Here is a 17136-nt window from a genome sequence, read left to right on the forward strand (position 1 = left end):
ATCTTTTCCCTTTCTATCTCTCTCCCTTTTTTTCTTTCTTTCGATCACTCCGATTACTTGGTTACAATCGATTGCAATTCGTAAAAATGTCATTCCAACTATTACTATCAGTCACGAACGATTCTCTTACGAAGGAACATTAAACAGACTTATCATGAAAGTAAGATATGAAAATTGAATATTTTTTATTCTTCTTTTCCTTCCAAATTCACATTTTAAAGAGAAATGTAATTAAATGAGACATTTGTTTTTCTTTAACTTTTCTTTTCCTTCTTTGTTATTTTTTGTTTTTATTTTTTGTTTTGTTTTTATTAAATAATTAATTAATTCGACACTGAATAATTAAAACTCGGTCTTAATGTCTTATTTTTTCTTTTCTTTTCTTTTCTTTTCTTCTTGATCTTATTCTTTACGTTCGATGAAAAAAGAAAAAAAAAAAAAAAAAAAAAGGGAAACAAAAAGAAAGTTACATAGCTATCGACAGTGTCCGCATAGTAAATTCTATTTTCTTGAATACTTTTTTCCTAATCTATTGATATTTTTATTATCTCATTATTATTCTCGTATTGTAATTTCTATTCTCATTTTTTATTTATATTTATATTTTTCTATTTTCTATTTTCTTTTTCTCACTCTATTGCACTCATCATTGTTTTCATCCACATTCGTGAATAGAAAACAATTTTTGCTTATTGACTTTTCAAAATACTTCATACAATAAATACAAATGATATATTTCTATCCGTATGTATGCAGATTTTTTTTTTTTTAGGCCAATTTTTGTAAAAAATCTTCTTGTAATCGAGAAGAAAAATAATTTGAAAAAAGAATAAAGAAAGGTCTTATTTTGGTAAATTAGTTTTTTCAATCTTTTCTTCAAAAAATATCATTCGATTGTATTTCATTTTAATATTTCTTTTTTTTTTTTTATTTTTTTTTTTATATTACATTATATAAATATATTTTATTCCGATAATTCCATTTAATAGATATTATTAAAAGTAAGATACGAAAATTTAATTTCTTTTTCTTTTCTCTCCTTTTTTATTAATTAATTCGACACGGTAATTAAAATTCTGTTATATATCTTGTTTAGTTATTACGTTTCTTTTTTTTTTTTTTTTTTTTTTTTTTGATCTTATTCTTTACGTTCGTTTAAGATGGAAAAAAAAATTATTTATTATTAAAAATTACTTAAAATCACTTACTTTCCGACAGAGTTTATACAGTGAATTATTTTCTTTCAGTTATTTCTTTCATTTTGTAAAATTTTCTCATCTCATTTCTCCTTTTCTTTACTTTTATAACAATTATCATCAATATTTTTTTTTTTTTTTTTTTTTTTTTTTTTTTTTTTTCAAAACATCCCACAATAGTTATAAAAATATTTTTCTATCCGTATGTATATATGTGGATTTTTTTTAAAAATCAATTTTTATAAAAAAAAATATTATTCGTGTAATGGTTAAGAAAGAAAATTTACAAAAAATAACAGAGAAAGCTCTTACTCGGGTAAATTTTTTTGTTCAACTTTCTCTTTCCAAAGAACCATTCAATTATATTTTCTTTTCTTTTCTTTTCTTTTTTTTTTTTCTTTTTCGTTAACATAAAATTGTACAAACATTTTATTCAGATAATATTATTTAATCATATTCATTTAATTTTATTTAATCGCACAATTGGCATGAAATTTGCAATTTGAACTTTAAGTAAATGTTTGACTGGTTTTATGCCTGGATCACTCATTTAGTATTATTTTACCCACATAATATTATCTAGATAATTTTATCTTATTTACATAAGTTATATCACATTTAGATATGATTCGTTTCTCTTAATTAATTTATATTAATAATTAATATATAAATTTCATATCAAAATTAAATTCCTTCTTTATCATATACAAATCATTCTATTAAATTAGGATAAATAATTGTCATGGAATTAAACATTAAACAAAACAGCTTTACAAATGTTTGACAAAACCATTCAACAAGAATTTCAATGGAATCATTTTGACACAATTTAATTAATTTCTTAAAATAACAAATTTGTCTTTTAAGACGGTTCACTATTTTTCATTGACTTCAGATGTGAACAAAATATAAACTACAAATATAAGCGATATTGTATCTAACTACATAACAATTGGTTTTATATGGATTAGAGTAAGTAGTGTTAGTAAGGCTGTGAAATCATACTTTTCAGGCTTTTATATGTATATCTTTTTCTGGATTTGTTAATATGCCTCTCTTAATGATTCGTTCTAGATACGAAATCAATTTTTTCATCGACACACATACTTGTTTCACGATCAATGCATAAACAATAATAAATATAATTAATAATAATATAAGAATAATAAATATAAATAACGTATAATAATTTCTATATAAATTTGTGACAAAGGAACAAGATTTTCTCAAATGTTTTATCAAAAATAATTAGTAAATATTTATTATAGTATATATATATATATATATATATATATATATATATATATATATATATATATATATATATATTATATTATTATTAATATACTAATATTAATAATTATTATATTATTTTATTTTTATTATACTATTATATTATATTATTATTAATATAATATAATATATATATATATATATTATATTAATAATAAAGAATAATAAATATAATTAATAATAATATAAGAATAATAAATATAAATAACTTATAATAATTTGTATATAAATTTGTAACAAAGGAACAAAATTTTGTCGAATGTTTTATCAAAAATAATTAGAAATAGAAATAATGAGACAAGGACATATATATATACGTATGGAATTAATTATCGCATATGTATGAGTATCTTATGATTTCATGTTAAATAATATGTCATCAAAAGGATTCACATTTCATGGTATTATATTATTTTCAATTTAAATAAAATATATAGGATATTTCTAAACCAAAATATCCATTACTTATATAAAACAATAAAAATACAATTGATTGTATTTTTACAATCTATATGATAACACATGATATTTAAATCAAAGATCATTATTTTAAATATATAATTAATGATCATTATTAATAATAAAATATCATTACATAATATATGTGACCAATAAATAAATAAATCAATATTTATAATAAATCACGACACAATCTCAACATGATAGTTAATTATTTATATTGATCATTTATATCACAATATATTTTATTATAGATAATGATCAAAATATTCATTCATTCACAGCTTGTTTCTATATTTATTTTCTATCTTTTTCTCTTTCTCAGCATATCTTTGTACTCTTTATTATTTCACATTCATTTCTTTCTTTTCATTTCATTTTCATTCCACATCATCGTCGACTTCGAAGTTTCATTTCAAAAGAAATCACATATACACATACAAATATGTATTTAAAGGGCAAACTTCGTATCACTAGTTTCGACATTTTTTTGAATAAATTTATTGCACCTTTAAAAATATTAATAACTGTAACCGATATTAATTATTTTATCATTGAATTACACGGTCACCGTGACGTGAAAAACAATGAAAACATTTTGTATAAGTGATGACCTATCGGTCATCGAGATATCAACATTTAGTAAGCTATAATTGCCTTCTATCATGACTATGTGATATTGGAATTTTGATTCTTTTTTTCTCAGTATAGAAAATAACTAAAAAAACGTCCATTGAAATAGCTATTAATTTTCTCAGCCAGGTATACGTAATTACTTAAATATGTATCATAAATACATTATTATTTCAAGGAAAACAACTTTCTGTTACTTTTTTGCATGTCCAACGTTAACAAGATTAAAATAATTTATTTATTAATTTTTTCTTCTTATAACTTTTAAATATTAAATAATAAATATTAAATATTTGTTGATTGTAAAAATGTATACAATCAAATTCTGATCAAAATAATGAGATCAGTATGCTAAAATATCCTACACTGTTGTACATTAATTATAATTCTACACAACATATAAGTCAATTGTATTTCTTTCTTGATCTTTAATCTGAGATTTTAATAATATATATCAAAAATATGATATAAATTAAGTTACAATATTTTATCTTTTATAATTCTATTTTAAAATATAGTTTAACTATAAGTACAAGTTTATTTATATTTAAACCCTTTAACGATTACATATTATATACATATATAATATTATTTAATATTAATTTATATATATATAAATTAAATCGTTAAGCATTTTGTAATTTGTACTATTATGTATACAGTAACATAAATACATTATTTAGCTATTTTAGGATGTTCATTCTTGATCAAATAAATATTAATTAAAATGAAAATAAAGATAAAAGTAATATAAGTTGTCATTTAAAAAAGATAAGAATATTTTGAAATGAATATCACATATATCAATTTTCAAGACTCAAAATCTAATGTCTGATTTAATATCACACTTTAAATATTATAAATTCTTTTCTATAAAACTAATGGTAGTATATCTGACTCATACTTTTTTGCCCACCAAAATAAAGTATATATTATAAGAAAATAGGAAATCTTTAAGTTGAATTAGGATGAAATAATAATACAGAAATAATAATTAGATCATATGTGAACAACTCACTGAATCTTTCATGAGTTCCTTGTGTTGAAGCATTCTAACCTTTTTTCAACGTACCAAAAGATAAATGTGATTGATATTAGGACATATACACAATAATTTCTCGATCAAATAATTTTCCCTAAAAGATTTTGTTCGTTTGATTATGAATATTCCTTTGACCATAATAAAACTCTTGAACGGATGAGAGATTGTTGATATTCTCAAAGGCTTCTTCTTGTTCGTTCTCTTTCAATGATACTTCCATCGTTGCTATTTTTCAAAATCAATCTGTAAACGTGAACATAAATATAGAGACATTCTCCACTTCTCTATCGTATTCATTAATTTTTTTTTTTTTTTAACTATCCATACATAGATATTAGATTGATTATATAGTCATAATAATAAAATAATATTTTTCTAAATAATATGTTTTGGATATACTTTATCAGGTACTGTTATTATAGAAAATTATATCAAAAGATGCAATTCTAACACTGAAATTTATTACAATTACAATTTTGATTTGTCATTATTTGCTTACATTAATCACTCAGTCTAGGACATACATATATATGTATATACATATATATATATACATATTTTATAGTTCCAAATGTATAAAAAATAATAGCAGTAGGAAATAGAAAATGATAAGTATAATAAATGACCTATCTTAATAATAAAATAAAAAATTAATAAAATAAATAATTAAATTCATTAACTTCATGGTTTCTTTTTTTTTTCTTTCTAAAAAACTGTTGAATCTAACTTAATGAAACTTTCACAGAATACTTATATATACTTCATGAATTTACTATTTCACTTTCATTGAATTACATGTAATAAGAATTAAAATAAAATCCTTCTTCTGTTATATTTTCTTATACTTCGTCATTTTCAATATTTTTGTATTTCTTTTATATTTTATATCTCAATGATTTTAAAAACTTAATATCAAAAGAATGTTATAAATGAATTATAGAAAAAGTTAAGAATGAATTTTAAATGGTTCTTGATAAAAATCAAATATTTGTTCAAATGAATAAAGTTCTAATAATTATGATTAAAAAGTAATTTTAATGAAAGCTTACTTGTTCATAAAAATACCAATTAGTACCATCCATTGGTGTAATATTAATACTTCTGTATTATCCAAATGAATTTTCTTTCATTATTACAAAGATATTGTCTCTAGACAATATTTAGGCTTATATTACTTTATCAGCTTGTTTCTTATCCAGGTTTTTCAGTATAGCTTGTTTTACCTTCTAGCTCTTCCATTTTGCTTGCATTATCAACATTAAATATGACCATAGCAATCACATACATACAAGTTTCAATGTATGGATCTATACAAATACATTTTTTGATACTTTTGTTCATGCAATGTCATTGAATGATTAATTTACATTATGTTTATTCTATGAGACATTTCTTCATTAGATCTGAATTTGTCAAATCTTTGCTTTACAATCAAGTAAAGAATTCTTATAGATAAAGCTCTGCTCTAGCCATTTCATAATTACATCAAAGAAAAGTCTTGATGTGACTAATAATCAATTTGATATTATATAGAAGATTGTTGTACATACATCTTTCTTTTTTTTTTTATAACATCTAAGTTATATGCATTGTATCTTCTAGCTTGACCATAATATTCTGAAAGTTAATCAATGGTATTGTTCTGAGAGGATAATCCTTGAAAGTCTTAATGTCAAAAAAAGTGATATCTCAAACAGCTCCTTCCTTGATCTAAGTCATATTTCCATTCAATTCATTATCCTTGTAATTATTTCATGTAAAACATTGTTTATGATTTTTACAATTTCTACAGGAAATTATTGAACTCTAGAAATTAATTCTTTTCATTTCTTTTAGTGATATTTTCAATTAATGTTTATTCTCCCTTCACTGCAAATTGTATATTATAAAATCATTAAATACCAAATTAAAAATACTGGAACCTGTAATTATATTAATATCTTTATCACTTACACTATTTTATTTGAATACACTTCATCAGATTTTACTTTGCCTTTGTTTTTTAGAAACATGAAATTGCAGACATTTCTATCGTTGATGTATTGAGTGATCCTGTTAATCCTAACCTCTTTTGCAACATTTGAAATAACAGTATAAGTTCTGTAGAACAGATTTCCGTACATTTTTTTTATTTTTTATTTTTTTTTTTTTTTTTTACTTAAACATTCCTTTAGCTCCTATAATAGTGAAATGCAATAAGTAATAAGTAATCGAAACATAACCAAGTTGTAATGGGAAAAAATTGTATTCACATCATAAACTAAAAGAACGTCGCTGTCTCGATCGTCAATTAAATTATAAAAAAGTAAATAAGTAAGACAAAACCGAAATAAAAATTGGAAGGATACAATTTTTATAATAAAAAATCAAGCTTACCTTATTCAATGAAATCACATAACCTTCTTCTACAATCGATGTGCGATGCAAATTGATGGTGCAATCGATGTAAATTCAATGATATAGAAATAAAGGTCCATTTGATCAATAATTTAATGAGAAAATCGTTTTCATAATATGAAAGCGTAAGTCAAGTACTAACGTTATTTAAGAATACTTTCTAATAATTGTAGCGTAGCAGAGAGTGAATGCGTCATTAATGTAAACGATGCCAACAGAGAGCGCTCCGATACGCAACTGATCAATCATTGGACGATAAAGCGACCAATGAGAACGCTTCTTATGACGTGCTTCTAATCGAGAGACAAAATAAGCCCATCGAAATAATCGCTCATTCACGATCTGTCCGCGATAGTAATAGGATGTAATTAATAGAGATACGTACTTACGAAGAAAGACGTAAAGTATATATATATATATATTTGGATGTATTACGCAATTTGATATTCAATCTAAGGAGATAAGGTTGATCATTAAAAATCATTTTATATAAATAGTATAAATTGAAATCAAACGTTTAAGGGGTATAAACGACAAAGATTAAAATTTAAAAAGAAAGAAAAATAAACCATACGTGAGAATTATTTCAACTAGTCGAATATGTCTTTCTTTTTTCGAAAAAATTAGAAAAAATTGAAGATCTTTAGTCTTAGCTAGGAATATTATATGACTTCAAAATCGTGCGACAAAATGAAGAGGATGTTCGATATTATTTGCGAACGATTAATCTTTCGTAAGTCACTGGTCTTGACCTGACGCAATGACGATCGAGAACGATACGTACACGGTGATGGATATTGTCTATGCAAATATAAACAATAAAATAAAACGTATTATATTAACGCATTACGTTATCAAAAATCAACAAAGGGAACTACTAAGAGCAAAGTATAGAATTTAGTTTCTTCGCTTTGTGAGGAAGTAAGATTGCGTTCAATAGGGAGCTTGGATCTGGTGCAGATTAGAGGTAAATACGATAACGCACATTATTTCATCGCGGTTTTAATTTATAAAAAGAAAAAGAAAAAAAAAATGTCAACAACACATGGTGTTCCCAAGCGGTCACCCATCCAAGTACTAACCGTGCCCAACGTTGCTTAACTTCAGTGATCGGACGAGAACTGGTGCTTTACAACGCGGTATGATCGTTGACTTGTGAATTTTATCTTTTTATATGTATTTTTACTTCTAAAAAATTGATTTATTCTAGCGTATATTTCATTTGTACAAAGTATATCGTTTTATTGTAGTTTTGGTTATTTATAAAAAAAAAAAAAAAAAAAAAAAAGAAAAATAGAAAAGAAAGTAAAAAAAATGTCAACAACACACGGTGTTCCCAAGCGGTCACCCATCCAAGTACTAACCGTGCCCAACGTTGCTTAACTTCAGTGATCGGACGAGAACTGGTGCTTTACAACGCGGTATGATCATTGACTTAACAGCTTTGTCTTTTTATTCTATATTTCTTTACCCGATAAGATTAATTTATTATAGAGCATTTTTTAATCGTCTTCAATATATTAAGTTTATTAAATAAAATAGAATGTTCGAATTACAAGAAATATGTATATATATTTAAGTTTTGTTAGATTCTCCAATTTGTGAAAAAGTAAGATTGCGATCGATGAAACAGGCAGCTTAGATTCGGTGCAGATGAGTAGAAGTGACGTATAATGACGCATATCATTTTATTGTAATTTTTAGATTGTTTATAAAAAAAAAATAAAAAAAGAAAAAGTAAAAAGAATGTCAACAACACACGGTGTTCCCAAGCGGTCACCCATCCAAGTACTAACCGTGCCCAACGTTGCTTAACTTCAGTGATCGGACGAGAACTGGTGATTTACAACGCGGTATGATCGTTGACTTAGTAGTCCTATTATATTATTTGGTATTTCCTTGTTCCTTAAGATTGATTTATTAAAAAGAATTTTTCATTCTTACTGAGTGTATTAAGTCTGTCACGTAAACTGATGTATATGATCAAACAAAAATTTATATACATATTCTTTATTATATGTTATATATATGTTTTCTTAGATTCTTCGCCTTGTGAAGAAGTAAAATTGCGTTCGAAGACACATGTATCTTAAAGTGCAGACGACCGATGAGTTAAGTTCGACGATGTTTATCATTTGATTACAGTTTTGGTTGTTTGTAAAAAAAGTATAATGAAGAACAACAAAAAAAATGTCAACAACACACGGTTGTTCTCAAGCGGTCACACCCATCTAAAGTACTAACCGTGCCCAACGTTGCTTAACTTCAAGAACTGGTACTTTCCAACGCGGTATGTTCGTTGAATTACAGATCGGTTGATTTGTATATTATTTCTGCATCTAAGAAAATTGATTTATTATAGATTATTTTTTATTCATATTAAGTACATTAAGTGGGTTAAATAATATGAAATATATTATTTAAAAAATATATATATATATATTTATATATAAGTTTTTATATATATAGCCGAATCTATTAAATTCCAATGCTACTTATTACCGTCAGATACTAATTTGTGTTTTACTACTTTATCATCAAATGATATTATCGGCGGTAAATATTTCTACCTTACTTACTTGAGTTATTAATAGAACTTTTATTCTACCGTGGATCGATAAGTAATTGAATGTTACCGGCCGTTGTTGATAAGTTAGCTAGTTGGTAATATATATTAATAATAATTATTATGATTAATATTTAGTACTAACTATCTAATTGTCATAATATTAGTATCTATTACTAATTTCTAAGTATCCAGATAACAATTTAGTTAATATATAACACATTATTTACAGGATATAAAAGAAAGATACAATATATTATATATTTTTCAAAATAGTTGTTTATAATTATGGTCATTCGTAAAAGTATGCAATTTAAATAAATGTAATGTAATTTTTCGAATACATTTTTTCTTTTGAAATGAATTTTGTATACTGTTATGCATTTCATATTATTTTGTGTCTGTTAATATGATATATGAATGATTACATTTAGTGATATAGAAACTGATCTTCATATTTGGTAATAATATATACGTTACTTATTTATTTTTTCATGATTTTTTCGATTGGAAATTTGATATTGATGTCATATATATTTTTATAAGTCTTCTGTTTGTTTTGAATATTGTTGTGAAAATTCCTGTCGATAATTTCAAATTGTTTATTGAACACATTTATGCTTTCAAAACAGCGTCAATATGATTATATAAATTTCAATCTTTAAAAATACCTGAAAAACTTAATTGTTTCGAATCAAATTTTACGAATATTTATATAAATTTTGAAGATGTTTTGTTTAAAATTTCCAAGAACTTCAACAATTATTTAAACATGGCAATCACATAGTTTAATCTGATCTAATTTAATCTAATCGTAAAATCAGTTTATTCGTTAATTTTTTTTGTTTTGCATTATATCACAAAACCTAATCAAACGTCATTTATTCTTATATTTTATTATTATTATTTTTTTTTCTGGTAACAGTTTTCTCTAATTTAAACTAATGGTAAGAGTGGTTTATTCCTGATTTGTTCTTTCTTTCTTTTTTTACATTATACCAGAGCTTTCAATCGAATGTCATTTATTATTATTATTATTATTATTTTTTTTTTTTAATTAACAGATTTCTCTAATTTATATCAATTTGGATTAACCGTAATAGCTATTTAATTCATGACATTTTCTTTTTGCATTATATCACAGTTCACTCAATTGAACGTCATTTATTCTTATTATTATCTTTTCTTTACTTTTTTTTTGTTTTTATGTTTTTTTTTTTCAGGTGGCAGATTTCTCTAATACAGTAAAAGCTATAACAATCAGCAAACAAATGTTATGTCTGACAGGACTTTGGCCATTGGAAATACGTGACAGTTTATTTATATCGTTTGTAATTTATGGCTATACCTTCTTTTTATTGGGACTATTAGATCTGTATAATTACATTAACAATTTGCGTTACGTTTTGGATAACATAATGGAGAACATTTTGATATTAATGACGATGACAAAAGTTTTAATGTTACGAATAAAGTATCGTATGTTGTCGCAATTTCTTATAGAAACCAAAGTGGATTACATAGCTGATAATTATAAAAATGACGATGAGAGATTGATTTTTTTAAAATATAACAATCTTTCATATAGATACGTCACCGCTTTGTATACTTTTTCGGTGTTCTTACTTCTTCTTTATTATTTTAAATCTATCATACCGAATATAATATTGGGTAATAATCTTGATAATTAGAGTTTCAATATTACTATGATCTCGAAATTATAATTAGTTAATTAAACGTATTCATTTTTATTCAAACGATAAAAAATACAAAAAATTAAAGAGTAAAGGAATCAAAAAAAAAAAAAAAATCAGAGAATTGAGAAACAATCCAAAAATAGTTTACATGTATAACTGTATATATATATATATATATATATATATATATATATATATATATATATATATATGTATGGGTAGATGTGTATTAGTAGATATATTGGCGGTAAATATGAATTGTTATTGGTTTTTAAACAATTAAACTAGATTAATTTTTATTTTTTTCTTGAGTCACTTATCATTAAGCAAATTATGAATTTATTTCGTGATTTTTGTTTAAATATATATATATATATATATTTTTTTTTTCATTTCCAATCAAATGATAAAAATATGAGGCATAAAGAATAATTTTTATTGACGAATAATTTCATTAAATTCTGATAATCTTTCAACGCAGTTATGACAAATTCTACAGCGGAATATAAATTGCCATATAAAATAAAGCCATTGTTGAAGCCGTACGATGCAAAAAGTTATGCGTTTGGTTGTATACACGAATTTTTACGTGTAATATTGATACTTTCTGGTTACGTCGGAACTGATTGTTTGTTGGTCTGTATTGGTTTTCATTTAACCGGTCAATTGGCCTTACTCAAGTTCAGAATGAAGGATGTTCCAATTGATACCGATGATTCTCGATGGGGAATACAAAAAATGATTCGACGACATCAACATTTGATAAGGTGACGTCACTTTTCTAATTAAATCATCTAATTCTTAAAGGAACGTCTAATGAATGAAATCTTTTTTTATTTTTTCTTTTTAATCGGTTCAAATACGTCGATCGCTATGAATCGCGAGTCTTGGAGTTCTTTTGGGTGTATTTTTGAGATATGAACTTTTAAAAAATTCTTTCTTCTTTCCTTACAATTTTATTACAATTACGTTACGACAAAATTTTATAGTTTTGTTCTCTACCGGGATTGTTTATAATAATATAGGTATTTATTAATGATATCGTAAGCGGTTTAATTGCAAGAAAAATTTCAAAGATCATGCTTTTTGTCGTAGACTTATGCGAAAGTAAAAAGTCCAAAAACTCTTTCATCGACGTCACGTTTGCTCTAACATTCAAAATGAAACAAATATATTTTATGTTATAATTAATATAAATTTAATGTAATTTCATTGTGTGTATAAAAATATATCTTTTTTTTTTTTTATATCAATCTAGCTTTTTATCACGAAAAATAAAATTCAAGACGATCGTTTTAACCTCTTAAAGTCACTTTTTAGTCAGATTATTTTAGATTTAAAATCGAATGAAGTTTTGTTAGAATACGTTTCTTCGATTACAACGAATTATTAAGATTTGATTTTTCGGCAGAAAAATTTCGAAATGATTGTTTTAACCTTTGAAGAAATTTTTCTTTGGCAAAAATAAAAATAACATAAGTTTCATACATTTTTAATATCAATTAATATCACTTGAAGGAAGAAGAAATTTTTTTGTTTCTTTTAGTATGAGAAAGATGTCATTATGAAAAAAAAAAAAAAATAATTTATCTTCTTCGTATCTGTTTCAGATTAGCGGATATATTAGAGGATAGTTGTAACATCTTCATTGGTCAAAAATTATTAGGGATAATGATTCAAATTTGTATATCCGGTTATCAAATGCTCACCGTACGTATACGTCATACTAATCGAAATACATTCATTTCTAATATAAAATTCTTAATTATTTAGAGTTTAGCTGTCGTCGAAGCAGCAGGTATATTAACATTTATTTCATATGAATGTCTTTTGCTGAGTACATTGTTCACTTATTGTTACATCGGTGAATGTCTGATACAGGAAGTAATTAATCAAATTCTTATTTAATTACAATTCAATTAGAAAATTGATTCAATCGTGTTCATTGATACAATTTTGTTTCTTTTTTCATTTTCTTTTTAATATTTTTTTTTTTTCTTTCTTTCTTTCTTTAATCCAGAGTACGAGCATCTGCGAAGCGCTCTATTTTTGCGACTGGTACGAGCTATCGATAATCGATATGAAATCGATTTGCATTTGCATGATGCGCTCTAGGAATCCATTGCAATTGACAGGAGCAAAATTTAACGTTCTGTCTTTACGCACTTTTATCGGCGTGAGTCGTTATTGTTGATATTTTTTCTTCTTCTTCTTTTTGTCTTTTGTTTTTTTTTCCTTTCTTCTTTTTTTTTTTTTTTTTTTTTTTTTTTTTTAAATCATTCAAACCACGTAAGATCCTTTCTTCTTTTTATTTTTAAATTATTATTCTGTAACACTAGAAAGACCGAAACTTAGTATATACCTATATTGCCCAAAAGCAATCAAAATGACTGTATTGTGAACGAATAACTAATGTGTTTTGAAATTTGTTTAAAATTTATTTTTAATATTTTTTATATTATTTACAATTATATAACGAGTTATTAATAAATATTTAACAATAAAAAAAATTTACTTCACTTGGAGAATAAAAAAAAATAATTTATGCATTATTATTTGTACATTTTATGCAAATGAAAGTGGAAATCTTTTTATGTGTACATCTTCCGCAAACATACCTTTGACATTTTTCACATATATTATTTGTTTTGTTGTTGTGGCAAAACAAGTATTTGACAAATTTTGCATTTGTTAGAATGGGTTGCATTTGATGATGTTGCAGTTGATCTTTTTGGGTCTTCATGTTCTGATGACGTTTTCTGTCTTGCAGTTCTGTATTCGGTGGAAAGCTGTTTTGCTAATTGAAACAAGAACTCTTTTCGTTGTATTCGTATTCCTATCGTTTCTCTGTAAAAGATTCAAGCATTTATAGCAGCCAAATCTAAAATATTGAAAAATATTTGGAGGGGCCATCTACGAGAACAAGCTTTTATTGTATATTTTTTGTCCATTTGATCCACCATATCAACTACAAAATTTTGTGCTGTTATAACATTGAATAGATTTCGGTAACATTTTTTTCAATTACTTTTATCAATTTTTACAAATCTATGCTTAGAACTTAGAACAGTTACTCTTTTATTTGTTTTGCTTTTATATTTTGTAAGAACACAATTCTCTGATTTATATAGCATAGTTGAAAAACGAGACATGTTATCCTTCGTTTGTTTGACTAATTTGGGTAGTTACCAAAATTTATACAACCTTTGTCAATTTTTGATTACACAGTAGCATCGGTAGCTGTTTCGGTCTCCTAAAAGATGTTTTCAGTTTCTTCATCAGAGTCTGAACTACTTAACATCCTACATCTTTTCCTGGGCATATTGATGACACTTTCATTTTCATCATTGGTGATCTCGACTCTTCATCGCTATCTTCAGTGTCAGATGTTTCACTTTGAATATAATCCGTTTCATCTTCAGATGATAGTTCAGAATTTGTTGCATCTGATTCTATATCGGAGTACTCTTCACTTATGTTCGTTAGCTTTTCCAATAATTCACTTCTGTTCTCCATGTTTTTTCATGAATTTAGGATGCAAAAGAAATAAAATAAACAACTTGTTAGAAAAAGTATCATTGCATAAAGATACGAATAACAAGTACTACTTTAGCTTATTGATCAACTGCAACTTATCATGTATACATCCAAATCGATGATTTATCATGTACTTGTATGTTATCATGTAATGGTAATCGAAAAAAAATAAACACTGTTATTTCAATACAGAGCCGAACTGATTAAGAAATTTACTCAATTCAATAATAAGAGTCATTTGATTATTTAAAATTTCCCAAGCAGTCATTTTGACTGCTTTTGGGTAATATGGGTATAACACACACACACGCGCGCATATATATATATATATATATCGGAAATGAAGGAGGGTGGAGATAACTACAATTATTAATAAACGCATTTATATGTTGTACAAAAAGTCACAAAATTCTAAGAAATTGTGTCATTATATACATAATTGTTTTTCTAATTGAAATTAAAAAACAGTCAAAATGACTTCCTTGGGCAATCTAGTGTTAATTGGCATCTCGTTAATTGATCCTTTTTTTTTTCTCTTTCCTTATATTTCACTTTCATCATTATCTCGTGTCAATTTTTTCTTTTTCTTTTTCTTTTATTTTTTTTATTTTTTTTTTTTTTATATGGTACCATTTTTATTTGTTCGTCCTTGATAGTTTTCATTGATTAACTTTTTGTCATTTATGAAATTCTAAATGGAATATATTTCTTAATATTTTCTTCTATGTATCATTTGTATTTTTTGTTTGATTTACTTTTGCAAGGAAACATTGCACTTCGTTGATTCGTTTTTATTTATTGGTTTCAATTTCAATTTTGAATATTATCGATGATTTAAAATTTTGAATAATTTCGATGTTCAAAAGTTGTAAAATCTATTATCTTTTTATCAATTTTGCAGATACTGAATAAATCAATGGCATACTTATCATTTTTACGGACGGCTCTATAAGCGAAACTGTTTAATAGTTAATCGTGAATAATAATTGTTGAAATATATCTGCTATTTCTGTACAAATGTTAAATAGATAATTTGTAACGAATGCATACAATCACGTTATTTAGATTAATAAACATAAGGTTAACGTTATTTCGGTATTTATCAAAATAATCATTCTGTTTATAAGTAAAAAAAAAAAAAAAGAAAAAAAAGAAAAAACAAATACGTAACACACTTTTCACGATGACACAAATAACTTTATCGAAAATTATATTGAAAGTTTTAATTCCATCATCTTCTAGAATTTTTCACTCAAAACTTTATTATTCCAATTTATCAAAAATTTCTCCTCCTTCTGAGAAAAGAATTGTTTAGATAATTTATGCAATTTTTCGAGTACTCGAAAGTTTTTCCATATAGAAAATATTATTAACATCGAAATAACGAAATTTTTGATCAATTTGATATTACAATTTTGTATTAATAATTCGATAAGAAATCGCAAAATTTTATTCTAATTCGGTTCTAATTATATTTCATTTGTGAAATTTATAGAACTATAGTCGATATTATTAAAACGTCTTTGTTGTGTTTAATTAATAAAAAAAATTTGCTATAATAAAATTTGTAAAATATATACTTACATACTTTGTGCTTCGAATCGAAATGTAATTTACATCGATAGTGAAGTTCAATCGACAGTAGCGTCGATAATCGACTGTCATCGCAGAGATATACTTTGTACCAGGTCGACAATATAATTCGTATGATAAGGTCATCCAAAATTCGACGAATCTGTCGAATTAATTGCTTTATGATTTGAATAATCGTTTCCCACGAAATATTTGCTTTGTATACATTGAGAAATTTTTTTTGACGTGAATTAGTATCGGACAATTGCAACGGCCATTGCAATCGATTGACAAATCAGATTTCACTTTTCAGACGGTACAGATTCGGCTCCCGATTTTCCGGTTCATTGTCCTCCTGTAAAATGCAATCTTTATTTTTCTCGGAAAAAAGAACTATCAATGATTAATGGATGCCGACTATGGCATTTCTTTTCTTTCCTTATTTTTATAATTTTTCAACATTTTTTTCGCCACTCGTAGCGCTCGTAAACAAGTACAAGATTATGCCAATTTTCGCTTACGTGCGACGATCCGGTTAATCATCGATTTGTTTATTATATCTTCGTAACGTTCTAATCATTTTCTAATGAATGCTCTTGACTCACCCGTATATCCTAGCGACGATTGCTTCGGACATTTTTGTGCCTCTTTCGGTGTTTAGAATGAAACGTAGGTTCAAAATGCGACGCATATGCTGCACTCAATGATGGTAATCGAAATTACGATTACAGACAATGTTGTTTA

General features: G+C 25.2%; 1 protein-coding gene, 1 long non-coding RNA gene and 3 other non-coding genes across 5 annotated transcripts; 1 reads left to right on the plus strand and 4 right to left on the minus strand.

The window, feature by feature from the left end:
* The first annotated feature begins 110 nt into the window (after nucleotides 1–110).
* On the plus strand, nucleotides 111–16279 carry LOC124957352 (odorant receptor 13a-like). Its single transcript, XM_047514334.1, has 7 exons — nucleotides 111–160; nucleotides 10810–11257; nucleotides 11765–12050; nucleotides 12894–12993; nucleotides 13057–13167; nucleotides 13304–13459; nucleotides 15722–16279. Exons 1-7 carry the CDS (start codon nucleotides 155–157, stop codon nucleotides 15770–15772), a joined length of 1158 nt encoding a protein of 385 aa, XP_047370290.1. The 5' UTR covers nucleotides 111–154; the 3' UTR covers nucleotides 15773–16279.
* On the minus strand, nucleotides 4739–7242 carry LOC124957353. Its single transcript, XR_007103497.1, has 4 exons — nucleotides 7000–7242; nucleotides 6577–6800; nucleotides 5673–6492; nucleotides 4739–4866 (listed from the first exon to the last, which is right to left on the minus strand). It is a non-coding gene; the product is annotated as an uncharacterized LOC124957353 (long non-coding RNA).
* On the minus strand, nucleotides 8054–8173 carry LOC124957453. The gene has a single exon (XR_007103557.1). It is a non-coding gene; the product is annotated as a 5S ribosomal RNA (ribosomal RNA).
* On the minus strand, nucleotides 8336–8455 carry LOC124957475. Its single transcript, XR_007103578.1, has one exon. It is a non-coding gene; the product is annotated as a 5S ribosomal RNA (ribosomal RNA).
* On the minus strand, nucleotides 8768–8887 carry LOC124957476. The gene has a single exon (XR_007103579.1). It is a non-coding gene; the product is annotated as a 5S ribosomal RNA (ribosomal RNA).
* Nucleotides 16280–17136: the final 857 nt, after the last annotated feature.

Source organism: Vespa velutina, chromosome 25, assembly GCF_912470025.1.
Source record: "Vespa velutina chromosome 25, iVesVel2.1, whole genome shotgun sequence".
Taxonomy (NCBI): domain Eukaryota; kingdom Metazoa; phylum Arthropoda; class Insecta; order Hymenoptera; family Vespidae; genus Vespa; species Vespa velutina.